The sequence below is a fragment of the Puccinia triticina genome, chromosome 11A (genome assembly GCF_026914185.1).
Source record: "Puccinia triticina chromosome 11A, complete sequence".
Taxonomy (NCBI): Eukaryota; Fungi; Basidiomycota; class Pucciniomycetes; order Pucciniales; family Pucciniaceae; genus Puccinia; species Puccinia triticina.
The window spans coordinates 4,101,192-4,121,462 of record NC_070568.1 but is presented as its reverse complement, the minus strand read 5'-3'; the positions used below and the strand labels follow the sequence as shown (position 1 = coordinate 4,121,462).

The 20,271-nt window shown below is 44.4% G+C and overlaps 1 protein-coding gene across 1 annotated transcript in view; it reads left to right on the top strand.

Annotated features, from left to right (window-relative positions):
- Nucleotides 1-309: 309 nt before the first annotated feature.
- Nucleotides 310-20,271, top strand: part of PtA15_11A392 (uncharacterized protein) — a gene marked incomplete at both ends in the record, with an annotated part of 44,182 nt that continues 24,220 nt past the window's right edge. The window contains one exon of the mRNA XM_053161295.1: nucleotides 310-398. Coding sequence (XP_053025256.1) covers nucleotides 310-398 — 89 coding nt within the window. The remainder of the gene's footprint in view (nucleotides 399-20,271) is intronic.

Sequence of the window (20,271 nt, the reverse complement as noted above, 5' to 3'; positions counted from 1 at the left end):
TTAATATATACATACATATGTTTTTAGCATATGTAAGCCCATAAATATGGCTTTACAGTATGTATTTGGGCCGGTGTCCGTAATATGAGCCCCCCCCCAAAAAAAAAGGCTGGTCAGAAAACTTAGCCCTCATAGAACTGGAATCTACAGCCTCCAAAGAGCTCAAAAATGTCATTTACATGACATAATGCTCATATGTGGAGTCGTAGATCCGGCCTGTGTTTGAAATGTCTTGTTGCAGGCAAGGCTGCACAGTAGGATGCCTTGCGCAACTGTATGTCATTGAAAATTGGTACTTAACGCAATGCAATGGAGTGGGGTGATTTCAAGGAGCCGGGACCGATGAACTGCCCACGTAGCCCGGGCAAAGCCCAAGATGAATTAGGTTTGGATGCACGGTGCGGAGCTGCGGAGTATTGGTACGGCTAGACGGCAGGAAAGGCGGGAGAAGCTTAATTTAACAATTTCCCTACCCAAGCCGAAGCATAGATAACCCAACAAGCACCGGCACAAAAGGAGTAGCGAAATTAGAGAATTTTTGCCAAAATAATGAGTAGACTCAACAAACTAACAGCAGGAATTTTGGGCCCTAGACCAACAGAAGAGCAGGTCGTAGGGATATGAGCAAACCATGGCCAAGCACAATACGTGGAGCGAGAAGAATTCCAGTCCAAACACAAAGAGGACTCCGGTCAGGAAGGTGATGAGCAGGCGGCGGGGGCCCTGGAAGGATAACAAGGGCTGACAAGAACAACAACCGTTCTGATCAAACCAAATCCAAAGAAGACGACAGCAAGAAGGTCGTCAAGAGCCGCATTGAAGGTGCCAGCGGAGCCAACAGTGATCAAAGAAGGAGTCGGAGAGGATCCAACTCAAGACGCACCAGGGCCAAGGCAAAAATCCGGGAAGAAGAGACCGGCAATGGAGGCACCCGAGACAATGAGGGAGGCATTGGGGGCTAGATGGATAGTGGAGGAGGGAGGAAAAGAACCAAAGGCTGAAGGGAAAGTACCTGGTAAGTAAAAAAAAAAAAAAGAAGGAATGTAGGGAAGAGGAGTCCGTTTTTTGGGAAAAAGAACACTGAGATCCCAACACCCTTGATGTAAATCACTTGGCGGAGGATCCAGTGCGGCCAGACGTCAAATCTGGTAACACAAGTAGGCAGCAGACAGATTTTTCTAGATTATTGGAGAAAGCTTGGGCCGCAGACGAAGCAGGGGACCAGGCAAAGGCAACAATTTTCTTTGAGATTGTTGCCGCATTGGGGAGAGCACAAACCAACCAGGTCAAGGCTCAATCAACCCCCCAGTCATCCCCTCAACCATCCCAACAGACCAACCCTGCTATCAACCCAGGCCAAACAATCAACCCCCCAAGCCCTATTCCAGAAGGCTTTGGGACAAGACCCATCTTCTTGCTCCCCATCTCTAAAGTCCTTGCAAACAAGATGTCACGATTTGACGATATCACAAATCCAGTGCTGGGGGATAACCATCTGGAGAATGTCATGCCAGGAGGAGTGACTTTCAACAAGGAGGCGCGAGCAACAAAGGACGACATCATTTTCACAAAGTTCTTCAAAGACAACCTCAGGGACCTCAAAGGCCCACTACCACTCACCATTTTTAACAAGGAGTGGCAAAGCCAAGCAATTGCGTACCAAGCCGAGAAGAGACCTTGACATGGCAAGAACCTGCAAGAACTCATCCAACAGGGACCAATACACCAGCTTCCCATACCCCAGCAAGCTCTCTCAGACCTATGTGCAATGGTCTATAAAATACCAGGGCTTCCATCAAGCTCTCATCAAGGTTTGCAACTACACCCGATTTGCCGGGTGGCTTTTAGTCCACAAAGCAAACTGCAATTGGATCATCCTGTCCAATCCGTTCATAGTTGGCCTACAATACAACGTCCAGGTGCGGTACAACGTTTTCTTGCGCAGGGTAACCATGGGAGATGGCTCCCTCTTGGTAGCAAAAATCAGAGAGTTTCGCAAGACAATCGCGCAGAAGGCATACCTTACTGCAAGGAGGTTCAACGAGCTTGAGTACACGAACAACCTGTACTTGGCGATTGGAGATCGCGCGAACTGGGACTTGGCCACAGGACTCCAAAGGCACCCAGTGGCGGAAGGCGGTGGAAGAGGAGGGGGCGGCGGTGGAGGAGGCGGAGGGGGAGGAAGCCACAACACGTTGACAGGACGACAGCGCTTGGTAAGCCCTCAACCACTAAAACCAACCAACCAGCAACCCCCGACTGGACCATCAAACCTGACGAGGCCTAGCGGGTCGAGAGGCCCGAGGACTAATGGGTATAGGGGAGGGAAGCATGATGGAAGAGAAGAGAATGGTTATGGGAGAAAGTAGGGGCTGTCTATTTGTTTTAGTGATGACTGAGGGCGTGAAGTAATGATAAGTCCCTGATTGTCATACGGTTTTTGATAGCCGCAGTGAGTCCTGCGCCTTAAGTATGTCCTTAAGTGATCAGAATGCGCCGTGCACATTGGAGGAGGCCAATTGGCCATCAGGTGTGAAATGCGAAATGAATATAGGGGAGTGGAGGAGAGCACTGCTGGAGAATGGCCTGATGGAGGAGTTTAGTGATGTAATTCATGGCTTTATACACAGATTCAACCAATGTATTCCCAAGCACACAGTAGGGTAGAAAGCAAGCTTCTACACACCCAAAAATCACAGCTCAGCGACGCAATCCAGGGCCAAGATAGAGGAATCAATATCAAAATAGATAGCGGCGAAACAGATGTTTGGTCCATTCACAAGGTGGAATGCACACTTTCCTTTCTTTAGGACAAACCCACTCGGAGCAGTGATTAACGGTGATGTTTCCCTCCAACCAATCAATGATTTATTGTACCCGCACTCAAAAGCGGGCATCCCATCTGTCAACTCCTTTGTGGATTCACAGGAGTTCCAGACGACATGGGAAAATTATAACGTGGTGGCAGAGTTCTTCCAAGGGACTAAAGAACCAGTCCTCCTAGCGCTGTTTGACTGGGAGAAAGTGTACCGTCAGATACCAATGGCCCCAGATCAGTGGCCATTCCTCAGGGTACGCAACTTCAATGATAATATTATCCTGGACACGCACATAGCATTCAGCGGCGTAGCGGGATGCGGCTCCTTTAGGAGGCCTGCAGATGCCTGGAAACAAATTATGCTAGCAGAGTTCAACGTACTAACAGTTTTTCAATGGGTTGACAACAATCTGTTTGTGAAGCATACAGTGTCAAGCCTGAAGATGGAAGACGTGGTTGAAAGATCAAATCAGCTAGGAGTAAGGACTAACACAGAGAAGTTCTCACCGTTCAAGGAAGAGCAGAAGTATCTAGGGTTCATATGGAACGGGACCAAGAAAACAGTGCGCCTCCCAAAGGGGAAGCTCGATAAGAGGATAGTGCAGATTGAGTCATTCCTAGTACCAGCCAGGAAATTCAAGTACAACGTGGTTGAGATCCTGGTGGGGCTCAAGGTTGAACCACATAACTTACACCTGTGAGATTTCTCACCAAGGCAAAAGGCTTAGCGCTCATAAATTGAGAGAGCGGCCCGGAGCTGAATCAGCTGCGGAACTTGGTAAGCAAAGCGAACCATCTTCCGCAGTCCAAAACAGCCGCGAGGCGTTGTAAAACTGACACATCAAATTTGATGTATGCAGGTCCAACACCAGCGAGCAACAAAATCAGGCTCGTGGTTAATCCCGGCTCTCAGCAACTAAGAGCTAGAATATCAGTCAACACCAAAGGTGAGCGACTGACATCTCGAAACTCTGAAAGCGACATGGAAAGCTAATGCCTCTTCCATGAAAATCTCAAATCCCCTAGACATCGTCGAGGAGGACAAGACCAACCGCACTGCCTACTACCAAAGGGAAGTAGAGAGAAACGGTGAGTGGTCGTGTCCCAAGATGGCAAAAAGAAACAAAGAGGCTAATGAGTAATGCTCTGCTCAGACAAGACAGCATCGCTACTCCGCCGTTTTGCTTAGAACAACCAAGTGGACCCTAAGGGGCAGAAACCCGAATTGGGTAAGGACAATGAGGTCTTGAGGAACAATAAGAGAAGAATAGATGAACTAACGGTACTCGCTGCCTAGACCGACACAGGTTAAACATTAGAACCGCCGTCCATCTACTCATCTCATCCTTATCAGCTTCACGCTAAGAGAGCGGCCTAATTGCCTGCTCTTAGGTAAATTCTCACCCTCATTCCTTCTACCTAATTATGATCAAGTTGTAATTAGAAACTGTTACTAAGGAATAAAATCCTCTTAGTCGTCTGAATTCTTTCAGATTTACAGTCTCGAAGCTCGAACAGCACCTCTATTTCAATCGACTAGGAGCAGGTCAACAAAATGGCCAATTCCAATAATGAATCTAGCGAATCCAGCATCGGAGGCAAACCCACCATGAAGGTCCCAAAGTTCACCGGCGAGAACTTCGAGATCTGGGAAAAGAAGATCCGCATGGTTCTTGCAGAATTCAATCTGGAGCACTTCATCGATGAGCCACCATTACCCGACATGACTCAAAGGAACAAGACCAAGGCTCAAAAGGCCGCCATCTGCTATGCTCCAACCTCACCGACGGAGTTTTCAATACTATAGTTAAGAAAAACAACTCAAAGAACCCCTATGAGTTGTGGCAGATGTTCAAGTCAGTGTACGCCTCTGACTCAATCCTAGCAAGTTACGAAGTCTGGGCGAAGTGGGAAGATACCCAGTTTAACGTCGATATGGCGGCCTACATTGCTGGCATAGAAGAATGCCTAGCGAAGTTCAAATCTTTATCCATGGTTGTCCCGGATTTTGTCATCTGCTGTAGCATAATAAGCAGAATAACCAAGAAAAGGCCTTTTCTGATGCAGAGTCTGTTCGGTGATTTAAACTCGTTGGGCAAGCCTAAGTTTGTTATTAATCGTCTGCGCGAGGTGGGTTGTTTCGAAAAGTCAAACAAACAAAAAGCCCCGGAAACCAACACAGGGAGTGGCACCACAACAGCCCTGGCCACCGACGCGTCCAAGAAACGGAAGAAAGCTTACAATCCAGTCAGATGCTACGACCACAAGCACAACCCTGCGGCGAAGCATTCGGAGCAAGACTGCTGGACACTCCACCCCTCGAAGTTCCAGGAAGCAATGGAGAAGAAAAAGGCTCAGAAAGAGAAGGAAAAGGGATCAACTTACCACACTACTACCTCTCACCAAGAACCACCGCCGGAATCTAATATAAGACCCTTGTTTAGCTACCTGTCAAACTCAAGTCCTAAACAACACCTCACGACGATTCTTGATTCCGGCGCTAGCAATCATATGCTAACTGCGCTCGGTTACTTCAAACAGACGAGCTCAGTGAACATTGACATTGCAACCGGAAGCGGTCCTGGTGACCTTGTAGCAACGGCCCGTGGCGATGCAACTCTTCCGCTAGCCAACGGCGGAACCCTCACGTTGAAAGATGCTCTTTACGTTCCAAAGTTAACACGGAACCTAGTGTCATTCGTCCAGCTGATGAAAACCGAAGCCATCATTCAGCAAGGTGCAGACGGCTTCGCAGTCAAGATTGACAACGGCGAGCCATTCGGTGTCAACATTAGCAACAACTTGCTTGAGATAAAGGGTGTTCTCGACCCTGAAAACCTGGCAGTCGGACTCTTGACCGAGGCGGCTACACCACCGTCTGACTTTGTGAGGTGGCACAACCGACTTGGACACGCCAGTTCAGCAAGGATCGCAGCAGCAGTTCCCTTGCAACTCAACCTGGAGAAAACCCATGCTTGCAACGCTTGCATGCAAGGCAAGGCGGTCCGAATTCCGTGCACCAGCCACTTCAAGCCCTCAAATGCCCCGCTGGAAATTATCCACGGCGACCTTGTCGGACCAATCTTGCCCCCCACCAACGGAAATGCTAGGTATTTTCTGACCCTAGTGGATCAACACACCGGTTACATTCATACCGCAATACTCAAGGAAAAGAACCAAGCCGTGGAAGCCATTGACGACTTCCGGCGGCTCTTTGAGAAACAGACCGGTCATCTGATGAAAAAACTGGTCACCGACGGCAGCGGAGAGTTCTGCAACAGAAATTTAGGCGAACTCCTCAAAGACAACGGCATCCAGCATAACGTGGCGCCGCCCTACACTCCGCAAAACAACGGCCTGGCGGAGAAAGCGAATTGTACGGTGATTGAGATGACTCAATGCTTGCTTATGCAGGCAAACTTGGCTCCACAATGGTGGGGAGAGGCCGTGCGCACGGCAACAGCGACAACGAACTGCTTATCCTCCCTGTCAAAGAGCAAGAAAAGCCCGGTCGAGCTTCTCTTCAAAACGGTTCCTAACATGAATTTTTTCAGGCCCTTTGGATGCAGGGTGTGGGTGGTGAAACCTAAACAACAACGAACGGAAAAATTTAGCCCAATCTCATGGGAAGGGGTCTTGGTCGGCTATGAGAACGATTACTCCTCCTACAAAATATGTAGAATAGAAGACAAACAGGTCTTTACCGTCAAGCACGCGCACTTCGATGAAGCTACATTCCCGGCGTGCGGCTCTGTTCGAGGTGGCAACCTCCTAACCAGCGCGAAAAAATTGCCTAACTTCACCGCTGAAGCAGTTTTGCCATTCGAGGAAGAAGACATTGAGCCAGAACCCCCTGCAAGCAAACCTCAAGCTGATGACACCCTGGAAGAGCAACAAATGAGCGAGATCGTCAAAAAACTGAGGGCAACACATTCCCCTGAGCGCGAAGACGCGCCATCGTCCTCGCCGGAGGCTGACATCCAACCCCAACTACCTAAAGTCATCATTGGCGCCATCGACCAGAGAAACATTGTCAGCGGAAAGCAGGAGAGGAGGCAAGCCTACACTGTCGCGGTATCCATTGAGCCAAAGAATCACAAACAAGCAATGACCGGCCCCGAAAGCCACCAATGGGAAGCGGCTGAAAAGAAGGAAATCGAGAACATGAACAAGCACGGCGTCTGGATAGTCCGCGTGCAAGTTGAATTGGACAATCCCATTCCAGCAACGTGGGCGTATCGAAAGAAACTGGGTTCTGAGAATCAAGTGATTGAATTCAAAGCGTGCATTTGCGCGCAAGGCTTCAAGCAGACACACGGACTCAATTTTGAAGCTAAGTACGCCCCCACCGGCAAGCCAGCGTCTCTCAGGCTGCTTCTGTCGTTTGCCATCAACCATGGTCTTCAAATCCACCAGCTAGACGTTCGCAGCGCCTTTCTAACCTGTCCTCTTGAGGACAAGGTCACGCTCTTGCCGCCACCTGGACTCAAATGCCCGCCTAACTCGGTACTGGAGCTTAAAAAGGCAATATACGGGCTTAGGCAAGCTCCCCTGGTGTGGTACAAACGGCTCTCCTCCTATTTATTCACTCTTGGCTTTAAAGCAGCCCTGTCGGACCCGTGTGTATTCTGGCGTGCATCAGCGGCAGACAAGCCGGCCACGTGGATATTTGCGCACATCGACGACCTGGTAATAATTAGTGACAAACCCAAATTCTCCAAGGCTGGAATGGAAGCCGAGTTTGAGATAAAATACATGGGCCAAGCACAGTTTCTCTTGGGCATGAACATTGAGCGGTTTCGAGACGGCCTGCAAGTGAACCAAACCCAGTACATTGATCACAAACTCGAAGAATTTGGCCTTCAAAACTTGCACCCAGCATCTTGTCCGTTAAATCCGCGTGAGCACCTCAAGAAAGCAACAGCAGCCGAAATTAAGGTGTTTGAGGATACTGGGATCAACTATTGGGCACTAGTCGGATCTCTAAACTACCTGAGCATTCTGACTCGACCGGACATAGCGTATGTAGTGAGTACACTATTGCAGTACCTAGAACGTCCCGGGATCAAACATTTCCATGCAGCGGTTCAAGTTTTCCAATACCTGAAGGGAACTAGACAAATTGGCCTGACCTACATCAAGCAGCAACCGGCCGGTGTTCAGGCCTTTGTGGACTCGGACTGGGGCAACTGCCCGGATACCAGAAGATCAACTTCCGGCTTTGTTGTACAAGCAGGCGGCCATCTCATCAACTGGAAATCCTCAAAACAGCCCACCGTGTCTCTCTTGAAAACAGAAGCTGAATACAAGGCATTCTCAGACTTGGGCAGGGATTTAGCTTGGGCGGCCAATCTAGCGGAAGAGACGGCAATACATCCAAAACTCTCGGCAATTTGGGTCTACATTGACAACAGAGGTGCACTGGATCTAGCGAAAAGCGAGACATCACAGAACAGCTTCAGAACTAAACACATGTCAATACGTCTACATTTTGTTTGAGAGCTCATAGCGGTTGGCTTAATTCTTGCCTTGTACGTGAAGACAACTGAGAACGTTGCCGATTTCCTCACCAAACCGACAGGAAGAACTGTCATTCGCAAATCTCTTACTCGCCTATCTGTCATACTGATTCCTGGGCCTGCTTTGCATCTTTTGACTCGAAGCACGGGAGGCTGTGAGATTTCTCACCAAGGCGAAAGGCTTAGCGCTCATAAATTGAGAGAGCGGCCCGGAGCTGAATCAGCTGCGTAACTTGGTAAGCAAAGCGAACCATCTTCTGCAGTCCAAAAAAGCCGCGAGGCGTTGTAAAACTGACACATCAAATTTGATGTATGCAGGTCCAACACCAGCGAGCAACAAAATCAGGCTCGTGGTTAATCCCGGCTCTCAGCAACTAAGAGCTAGAATATCAGTCAACACCAAAGGTGAGCGACTGACATCTCGAAACTCTGAAAGCGACATGGAAAGCTAATGCCTCTTCCATGAAAATCTCAAATCCCCTAGACATTGTCGAGGAGGACAAGACCAACCGCACTGCCTACTACCAAAGGGAAGTAGAGAGAAATGGTGAGTGGTCGTGTCCCAAGCTGGCAAAAAGAAACAAAGAGGCTAATGAGTAATGCTCTGCTCAGACAAGACAGCATTGCTACTCCGCCGTTTTGCTTAGAACAACCAAGTGGACCCTAAGGGGCAGAAACCCGAATTGGGTAAGGACAATGAGGTCTTGAGGAACAATAAGAGAAGAATAGATGAACTAACGGTACTCGCTGCCTAGACCGACGCAGGTTAAACATTATAACCGCCGTCCATCTACTCATCTCATCCTTATCAGCTTCACGCTAAGAGAGCAGCCTAATTGCCTGCTCTTAGGTAAATTCTCACCCCCATTCCTTCTACCTAATTATGATCAAGTTGTAATTAGAAACTGTTACTAAGGAATAAAATCCTCTTAGTCGTCTGAATTCTTTCAACACCAGGGGAGATATGTTCCCACTCCCCAGGGAGTGCCAGAGCTGAATTTGATGTGAGTTTTTGGTCGGATGTGAGCCTGATGTGCATCAGTAACTCATCCCTAAATGAATTGAAGTGGATGCAGAAGTGAGTCAAAAGTCAGTCAGAATTGATTTGGGAGTCAACACAATGTTGTGTAGAATTCTTTTGTTTTCTAGGTACAACTAGTGACAGCTCTGTTTATGAAGCTTAGGGCAAAAACCCGTCAACATTAAGGGTTTTGGGCCCTAGCACTATAACTGTGCTGATGTAAACACTAGTTATGTAAATTACTAAGCTTTTTACGCGGTAATTTAGCCACTACAAGGGTTTTTAAACACTCTTTTAAAAAGAGGAGGATTTATTATGTAATTAATAATATATAATTATTAATTACAGGGAATAAATTTGGCGTAAAAAGTAGGTGGTAAGCGCTTAAGCTGATTGGCTGCTTGTCAGAGGCGGAGGTCTTACAGCAACTACTTTTAAGGATAAAGCTTGTAAATATGCTAATAAGGGATTTTTGATATTTAAAGGTTTAATCCAGTGGATTTTATGTGCTGGGGATGGTTTAAAGGAAAAAGGGGCTACAGTAGTAGCAGAGGAGAATATTCACGGCAAACTTACAGTTTATGGGCGGTGAATGGTCTGGGGGATCTTTTTCTGAGGGCCAAATAGGCCTCTATTTATAGAGGGGACTTCAGTGGGCGTAAACACTGAGTCCTTTTCTCCCTATGGGAGTATCCAGGGGTGTAGCCGTGAAAAGGGCTTGGCTGTGGGTAATTTAATTGTATTGTAATAGACTAATTTCCCTGACTCTGTCACATGACATGTTTATAACCAATTGTCATGTGAAAGAGCTTCAGTAGAAGTCTACATAATACTTTCACGGGGTATTTTTACACGAGTAATATTACTCATTAATGTACAACAGTTTAATTTTATGTACATTGTTTGTTTTACTAAATTTATGTATGTAATATTATTTTTGGGCGCTTTCTGGGGTCAATTCTTATTTATACAATTAGTACATGAAGGAATAGGAATAAGGGGGTACTTTAAGTGGGTGACCCCCCTTAATTTATGATGAGGAATCTGATTCTGCAATAATAATTTAATCGTATTTACCCATAAGTGAGCAAAGGTCATGGCCCTGTTTGTTTACAGAACAAGTGCCTGACAAGCCCATCATCTTTGACAGCTGAGAGATAGCCGTGTCTACATAGCGCTCCGGACAGCCGGACACATGAAGGGTAGCCGTGAATAACACTGGTTGCCTTATGAAGAAGCGTGCAGAGACATCCAGTGTAAAGGAGGAGAGAGATGCTATAACATATAGCCTTCTACTCTCTCTGTCTACCTTCAAACAGGAGTTGCCAGTCAGGTACCTTAAGACCGTCTCCAATATGTCAGATTGGGTAAGCCCAAGCTCACGGCTGGGGGACTGAGCGCTGTAGCCTGACACTAACGTAGTAGTATGGTGCTGTATGGAAGATGGCTGCGTATGAGCTGTGTTTCTCCTACCGGGTACCTTCCGCTGTATTCCACTCTGGGACTGCTGATATGGCACATAAGTCGAAGACATAAGGGTAGGTGTGACTGCAGCTTGCTGCTTATGGTATGGAGCGAGTGCCTCGCTTGGGTACAAGCAGACGCCATAAGTACAGAAAATATGTATTGCTATAGGCGCACTGAGACCATTGAGACTACCACCTTGAGAGTAGAGGATGAATCCCTGGTAGCATCTGCTCTAGGCAGTCTCGACTTGCCCCAATCCACCAATGCTTCCACTGAGGTGAAGGCGAAGCCTGTTATGCGCCCTCGGCCAAAGCCTAGAATGCCACCTCCACCCTCTGCAGGATTTACTAAGTTATTGCAGTCTTTTGGATACTTGATGTATCTCTAAGGCTGACACTCGCCCCCTCTAAAAAGGTTAAATTCTGAAATAATTTAATCTTTGTGTTTAGAGTTCTTGAATCTTCTTAGATATTTATCCGCATCTTTGATGTCCTTTTCTGGCAGCCATTCATCTTCATGAATTGGGTTCCTGTATCTTACAAGATATAATTTATCTTTCTCTCCTCTGATCTTTTTGTCTTTCAAAATCTTGTGAATTTTCTTCTTCTCTGACTCTTCAAGTGGAGGTACTTCTGCTTCAGGTATTTCCTTGCTTAAAGGGAATAATTCAGCATCTGATTCATTATAGTGTTTAAGGAAGCTTACTGGGAATGTAGGATGTTTCTTTTCTAATTCTCCATATAGTTCCACTTCTACTGCATTTGGTCCATGTAATGCTTTGACTACAAATGGTCCTAAAAATGCATTCCTAAGCTTCTTAGGTCCTTTAATATTAGTAAAGTTTGTAGTTGATATTAATACTAAATCTCCTATTTTGAAGCTGGGTACTTTGGGCTTTTTGTCCCATTTTTCTTTGCTGTATTCAAATGCATTATCCATGCTTTGTTGGGCGTGTTTTCTGGCTTTTTCCAGCATGTTCTTAAAGCTTGCTGCTGTGGGGTGTACTTCTACCAAGTCCTTTTTCAGGCTGTCTTGTGGTAGTCTGTAGTTCCATCCTTTCTCTAGAATAGCTGGTGTTTTCCCTGTTGATGCATGGGTTGATGTCCTGTAGGCTAGTTCTAGGGCTGGTAATAGTGTGACCCAGTCATGAGTAAATCCATCAGAGTCTTTAAACTCTAATCCATAGGCACAGAATCTCCTTAGCATGTCTTCCAAAGTTTGGATCATTCTCTCTGCTAGCCCATCTGTTTGTGGATGGTATGCTGTTGATTTACTAAATCTGTCTACAATAACTAGACATGCATTATAGTTTTTCTTTCCTCCAGGTGGTAGTCCTGTAACCCAGTCCATGTTAACTGTTTCCCATGGTCTAGTGGGTTCTTCTATTTTTATCATGTGTCCAAACCTTTTGCCTGTTGCTTTGTTTTCTCTCTGGCATCTTTCACATGTAGTGCAGTATGTTTCTACATCTTGTTGCCATGTTGGCCACCATGCTAGGTTTCTTACTCTGTCTTCTTTTCTGTCTGAAGATAGATGGCCAGATGATGTACTGTCATGGCATTCATGTAGTAGTGTATTGATTAATACTCTGTCCATTAATGTTAGTACACATGTGTGTTTGGACCTGTGGTAGATGATACCGTCAAAGAGGTGAAATCTTCCTTCTTGATATGATTTCTTCCATGCTGTATCTAGTGCTGCAATCAGGTCATCATCCTTTGAATCTGTTTTGGATAATATTTGTACTAACAATGTACAGTTCTTGTCTTGTTTGTAACTATTTCTGATTTCTTCAAAGAATTCATCCTCTAGTTCAGTAATGCTAATTCCCATTATTGGTAGTTCATCTGGGTCTTCAGGTGCCCAGGCTGGATTATCTGGTGTGTTTGGTAGGAGCCATCTAGAGAGTCCATCTGCATTTTTATGCAATCTCCCTTCCTTATGAATTATTGTCATTTTACCTCTGTACACTTGAATGGATATCTGCCATCTAAGCATATGTCTGTTAGAAGTTTTCATATTGATGAGTAATTTTAGTGCAATACAGTCTGTGATGACATCAAACACACTTCCATCTAGATAGTAGTGGAGTTTCTCTAGGGCCCAGACTAAACATAAGCATTCTAGTTGGCTTGCTCCATATCTTGCTTCAGTTTTCTTGAGTTGTCTGGATATGAAACAAATCAGACCTTCCACTGGTTTATCATTGATGATTTATAATTGATGGAGTGCTGCTCCTAGTCCTTCCATTGAGGCATCAACATATAACACAAAAGGTTTCTTGAAATCTGGCATTAATAATAGAGGTGCTCTATTCAGATGTTCTCTTATTTTATTAAATGCCATGTGTCTTTCTGTGGTCATTTCAAAGGCAGTATCATTAGAAGCTATCTCATACAAGCTTCTGGCCATAGCTGCATAGCCTTCTAGGTGTTGTCTGTAGTAGCTGGCAAACCCAAGAAAGCTTTGCATTTCTTTTTTGTTTGTTGGTGCTGGCTTCTGTAACACTGCTGCTACTTTATTCTGGTCTATGCATAATGCCAGTCCTGAAACTACATGTCCTAGTGCTTTAATTTCTGCAAATCCAAATGCACATTTCTTTAATGAAATTTTCATGTTGACATTAATTATTTTTGTTAGAACTAGTTCTATTCTACTCATATGGTCTCCCCATGTTTCAGAGCATATAATTATGTCATCTATGTATATAATTAGCCATCCTAGTCCAAGTTCTTCACAGAAGATGGTATTCATCATTCTTTGGAAATGTGATGGGGCATTTTTAATTCCAAAAGGCATCCTGAGGTATTCATAAACCCCTTTGTGTGTTATAATTCTCAGGTATTTTCTTGCACGTTCTGTTACTACATTCTGATGAAATCCTTTTAAAGCATCCATACTTGTAATGTATTTTGCTTTGGCTAGGTTTGTCAATGTTTCCTGTATCCTTGGTATAGGATATCTGTCTGGGACTGTGTAGGTGTTTAGTGCACGGAAATCTCCTACCATGTGTGATTTACCATTATGGTAGGTTATAATTACTGGTGTGGTTATTTCCACTTCTTCATTATGCCCTACTTTTCTGAGTACATTGAGCCTTACTAGTTCATCCAGGTGTTTGGCCAGTTCTTCTCTTGCTCTAGGACTTGCTGGATAAGCTGGTCTCCTTAGTAAAGGTGGGTAGGGGCGCTCAATGTTCAATGTAATTTCCACTTCATGGCCTATGACTGCCCCTAGTGGTTCTTTATCTGATGCAAATGCATTTTTATTCCTATACAGCATGTTGCGTAATTGTAATAGTTGGTCTACACTCAGTTTATCATTAAAGTTAGCTTCTGCTAGTTTTTCTCTTCCAAATCTCTCCTTTTCTTCATCCTGTATTTCTACTTGTTCTACAGGTAAAGGCTCTTTGGATTTAAATATGAATTTCTTCTTTTTGTTGTCATTCCCAATAGTAAAGTATCTTTCTCTGCTATTGGTTATGTCAAAACCATAGATATTCAAGTAGTCATTTCCTAGTATGAAGTGTTTACTTACTGCATCCTCTATCACAATAAATTCCACTGTCATTCTGACTGATCCTGTTGGATGAGGGATTATTATTGGGCATTCAAATACTCCTATTGGCTTCATGGTACTGCTGGCACTGTTTATTCTCACTTTCCCTAGTGGTAGAAGGATGTCTTTGTAGTCTGGGCATAATTTTCTCAAGTATGTCTCAGGTACTACTGAGCAATATGCTCCACTGTCCAGTAACATTTCTGCTTCTCTACCATTGAACAGTATGTGTGTAATGTTGGTTTTACCAGCTGTGTAGCCTTTCCCTCTTGTAGGTTTGGTTTTCATCAGTCTTGCTTCCTGGATATTTCCTATGGGTTGTCCAGGATGCCATGCTTGTGGTAAATTGTGTTCTGTTTCAGCTTCAGCCACTTCTATGTCTATGTTAATCATATTACAAGACCCTGATGAGACTGAAGACCCATCATCATGTGTTTCCTCTGTATCTGATTGAGTCTTCTCTTCAGCTGTTTCCTCTGCCTCTATTTCAACATTGTTAATGTTTTTCTTTAGTTGAGGGCAGTTTGGTGAAGTGTGTCCCATTTTACTACACTTGTAGCACTTCCTATCTTTTTGATAACTCTGGTCTTTTGAAGAGGATGGTTTTTTCTCTTCTGTTTTCTCAGTTTTATCTCCTTGATATTTAGGCTTATATCTTCTGCCAATGCGTGTACGTGTAGTTATGTCTTCTAAAGTGTTAACAATATCTTCAGTACTTGCATTGTAGGGTAGTCTACTTTTAATGGCGTGCTCTAGGTCTCCTCCACATTTTTTGAGGATTCTCAGGTGGACTTCATTGTCTGTTAAATTGGGCCAAATGGCTTTCAATCTATACTTCTGAGATATGACCCATTTAAGTGGGTTGTCCTTTTCAATATCAAAGGTGCTCTCATCAAATTTATTTTCAATTTTGAAGCGCCATGCTGGGCTTCCCCATTTGCTATTGATTTGTTCTTTCCACCATTCCCAAGATTGTTTGCCATGGGTTGAGCGTAAGTGTCAGACACCGAGACACTAATTCCATGTGTCTACAATGCACAGTACATGTCTTATAACCTAATGGTTAAAGACTGCTTCAATAATTGACTCATGTACATAAAGTCAAGAGTTCAATTCCCTTTCTTTACATCAAGTATGTACCTTTTATTTCAATGTACTATTATTATGTACTTACTACATATTTCACACTCTTTTAAGTATGTAATTAAACTTATTTCACATTGATTACATATGTGTTTATACAGAGAGAGATAATCTTATCTCTCTATGTATTTGTCCTGATTAAGCCTAATATATGTACAAATAGGGTGATTACATACATATTTATGTAAATCCCCTTCTGAATTCCGTGATCTTTCCTCTCCTTGGAGTTAAGGATCCCTCAGGTCCTTGACTCGAAGAGAGGAGCTGATCCTGTAATATAAAAGGGGGGGATCTTTCCCCTGGAGAGATTTCCCCCCAAGATTATTACACATACAAAACCCGCCAACCTTACTATAAAATCAATAGTGAGTGGGGTTTACAATAATCAACTAACTTTATCCTTCCCTTACAGCTTTCTTTGACCTCTACTTGTGAATTTTCTAGTTACAGGTGATTGTTATCACACCTGTAACTTAGAAAATAAACATTTTGTGTTCTAAGCTACGGCGCCTGGCTCGAGTCATCGCCGCGTCCCCTTACCTTTGTAAGGGAGCTAGCCCCTCCACTATTCAGCGTCAAGGTGTGGTTTCTTTCCCATTGGCCTGAAAAGGTTATAGTGTGGCCCCATTCTGCTGGCCGCTATCCTAGCCGCTACAGCGCGAACTCTAAATCCTATCAACTCCAAGTCACACAAGAGACCGGAGCTGACAGTAAGTCTGTGAACCAGCGCTTGGCACAACCTTTAAAGAGGCTGTTAAGTCTTCCAGTAATTGAGGAATCACTCAGTTCAAAATCTTCTTGGTACAATTCAATTGTTTTGATGAAGTCCAGGTGATCATATTCTCCTTCTCCTCTAAATGATGGCCAATCTTTAATTCTGGGTACATCTTTAGAGTTGTCTCTCATAGTTTGGATACTAGGATTATATGATTGTTCTAATTTGAAGAATGGTGTTGGTGGGACTGTGTACTCCTTTCTCAAGGGTGTTTCCTCCTCTGCCATTCTTCTGAAAGGATTACTAGATTGATGTGGTGGTACATCTTTCATTCCTTGTTTGTATGGTGTCTGAGTTTGAGGTTGCATTTGTGTATTGTGGCCAATTTTTTGTGCTATGTTATCCATGCTAGCCATGAGTTTACCCTGCATTTTATCAAATTTATTGTTAATTTTGATGATTTCTTCTGCCATACTGTCACTGTTGTGTATAATAAGTTGTTCTAGTTTATCAACTTTGTCCATTATCTCAAGTATGTTTTCATCTTGAGTTTCACGGTTTTCTGACTCATGCTCACTATCTATTTTTAATTGGTCCAATTTACTGGTAATATCCAATCTGTTAATATCAGTATGTATTGCATTTAATTTGGCAATTACTGTAGTTTCTTTAGCATTTGTCTGAATTTCTGTAGTAACTTTTTGTAATTTATTATTATAGTCTACAAGTCCTAATTTAATATTGCTTATTTGTTGCATGATTCCTGTGGTTTTCTTAACCTCTGGTACAATACTTTTTATATCTTTAGCGCTGTCTACTGCATGTTCTGCTAGGTTTTTAATTTTGAAGGCACTATCATGTACATTCTGGTGGATTGCGTTGATTATACTATCAATGTGCTCAATGTTTTTAATCAAAATTTGATTAAAAAAATCTTCCACTCGTGCTAGAGGCTCATTTGGGTCAATAAGCTCCTCGAGTTTTTGTTTGTTACTTTCTTTTGCCTCTTTGGGTTGTTTCTCACTGTGTCTTGCTTGTTTAAGTGTTGAACTTCTTGGCGCACTTGTCAGAATTCTGGACTCATCCACTCACAGTTTTCTCTTTCTTCTTCCTGTCTAGCCAAGTGGCTAATGTCTTTCCTGTATGGCCAAGTGGCCCATGTTTCCTGTCTGACCAAGTGGTCCCCTGTCCTGTTTATGTCACCTGTTCAGTCCCCTGTCCAGTACCCTGTTCCTGTCCCAGTTCCCTGTTCCTGTCCCAGTTCCCTGTTCCTGTCCCCAGTTCCCTGTTCCTGTCACCCGTTCTGATTTGTTTGGCCGAGTGGCCATGACTTGTCTCCTGTTCCCTGTCACCAGTTCCTGTCACCAGTTCCTGTCACCAGTTCCTGTCACCTTTCCTGTCCCCTGTTACTGTTGTTAGGCACCCCTTTGGATCTTGCTGGGGGGCTCTCTAGTTGTTTGGTTAAAGTTCGCTCCTTGGACATGAAATAAAAATTATTGAGTCTGAGCCTTAACAACCTCAACCCTGCTCCTTGTTCCTATCTGTTCACCTCAAGATAGTCCCCCCCCCCCCCTTTTCGTCGCCTCCGCTTGTAGAGCTGAAATCTTAACAGCACTGTCTTAGCGTTTGGTTTAGGAATGTGATTGCTTTCTCCTACTATGGCAACGTTGTTTGGATTTACAAGACTATGTTTCTCAGTAACATATAGATAGGACTTTGTTACTGGCTCTTTAGCAGGCGGTAAGATAGGTGCAATAGACGGTAAAGCAGGCTTATTAGCAGACTTTGAAACATGTGAGACAGACAATAAGACAGGTTTGCTAGCAGACGGTAATATAGGTTCTTTCGCGGGTGGTAAGACAAGTTCAGATGATACTACGGGCTCAATATTATGAAGTGAGTAGGAAGATGAGGCAATAGGCTTGTTAGTGTTCTGGTCTACTCCTCGATAGCGTCTTTCACCTCCATGAGCACGCGAGCCATCTTGAACGTCTCTTTCCATTTGTTTGCGCCAATCTTTGGTTTTTGCTCGTATGGTTTCAAGCCCGATGCTTTCGGTTTCAAGTGGTCGATCTTCGGAATCTTGTAAGGTTTCTTTTTCTCGTTCTTGTTGTTTACCTTTGTATCCTTCTTGTTGTTGTCGAGGACCCTGATGTGTTTGCGCTCGGTGTACGGGTTCCAGCCGTCCAAGTGCTTTGTCAAGATTTCCTTCCAGGGGAGGAATTTCTGGACCACCCAAAACAAGGAGATCGCCTGCTCAAGGTACGGCTTGAGTAGGTCCATCTTGTCGTAGTTTTTGGCGTTCAGATAAGCGGCCTTTGTTGCTTTGAAGATTGCTATGGCGTCCTGTTGAGCTTTGTTTAGGACTAGGGCCGAGTGACGTCAGTATGGAGTTGTCTATTTCTCTTTTTATATCTTTAGACGGTGTGTAGACTGACCTCGCGGGGGTTCCTCAATGACTACCTCGAGCTCTTCCTCCTCGGTTTCCCCTTCCTTGACTTCTTTTGGTGGGGGGAGGGTTTGATGCGTGGTCTTTTCCTGATCTGGTGTCGACCATTTTCAAGGAGTTTAATGGTTAGTTTTTAGTTTGTTTTCTAGTGTTATCGACCGTTTTAATCTTTTACTAACCTTCAAGTAGTTTCAGTGCCGCAGCCTTTGTGTCAAACTGTTGTTCGATGATTCTGGCGGGTAGCGTAGCCGGGTGCGGTTGTTTCCTCTCTTGGTATGGGCTAAGGAAGAAGCCCGGCAGGAGCGAGGCGGTGCGTTTGGCTTTCTTCTCCGGTTTATCGGTTATCGCAGTCTTCGGATCGGCGGATTTAGTGGTATCCGGGTGGTTGTTGGCTGGTTTAGTGGCTGGCACGGGAGCAGACACTAGATTCGCGGTAAAAGAGGAAAAAACGTAAAATATATGTTTTTATACAGTTTAGTTATATGTATTTTTATATGTATTTTATTGTTTTATATCTCTATTGCACAATATGTCAGAAACAAGGAAAAAATGTGTACTTGTTTAGTGGATTTAATGGTTTTTTATGTAAAAACTGAAGTACTGACAGCAAAAATATGGGGATAATTGCTAAAAATAAGGAAAAAACTCAGCAAAAAGTCAGTTTTATCCTTGACAGGTACTCTGGGTAAAAAAACACAATGAGGCCCCCAAATGACAGCTCTGTTTATGAAGCTTAGGGCAAAAACCCGTCAAAATTAAGGGTTTTGGGCCCTAGCACTATAACTGTGCTGATGTAAACACTAGTAATGTAAATTAATAAGCTTGTTACGTGGTAATTTAGCCACTACAAGGGGTTTTAAACACTCTTTTAAAAAGAGGAGGATTTATTATGTAATCCAAGTTTATTAAAGCCAGAGAAACACAGAAACAAAGATCAAGGGTTCCCCCTACAAATCAACCAAATTACAAAAAAAAAATGCAAGGGTTCCCTCTTTCAAAAAAACCAATTACAAAAACAAGCCTTCTAAACACAAAATCCAAACATCACAAACTGGACCCACTATCCATCCCTGTCTAGCAGGGGTTAAAATAGTGGGTGGATGGCCCCCAGCGCGCCACATTGAAGGCATTATGCAAAGGGGGGCCACCGAGTAGAGCCCCTCAAACTGTGCAAGTGCAACAGCGGAGGGGGTTGAGGACGAACCGCACGCTGGAAGTACAGCGGCAGAGGACGTCTGGGGGATTATCCGAACACACAAGGGCACCCCCTTTTATATGCGTTCCACCAGCAAGCTTGCCTCAACTCCGCCCTGCATGCTTCTTGACAACAACGCCACCGCCACACCCCTGATGTATATCTGACGCGGCACTGACTACAACTCAACAGCTTCACCTTTTCCTTGATGTGAGTGCGGGGCGGCCATCCCACTCATTCAAAACTCACACCCTTCTGACCAGCAGCCAACCCCAAAAACCATCAGTAACAGCAACGACAGCAACACCCAAAAAAAGCCATGATCTCGGACCTCCGGCGACTCAACCCACTGGCCAGGCCAGATTCACAGATGCTGTCAATCGCCG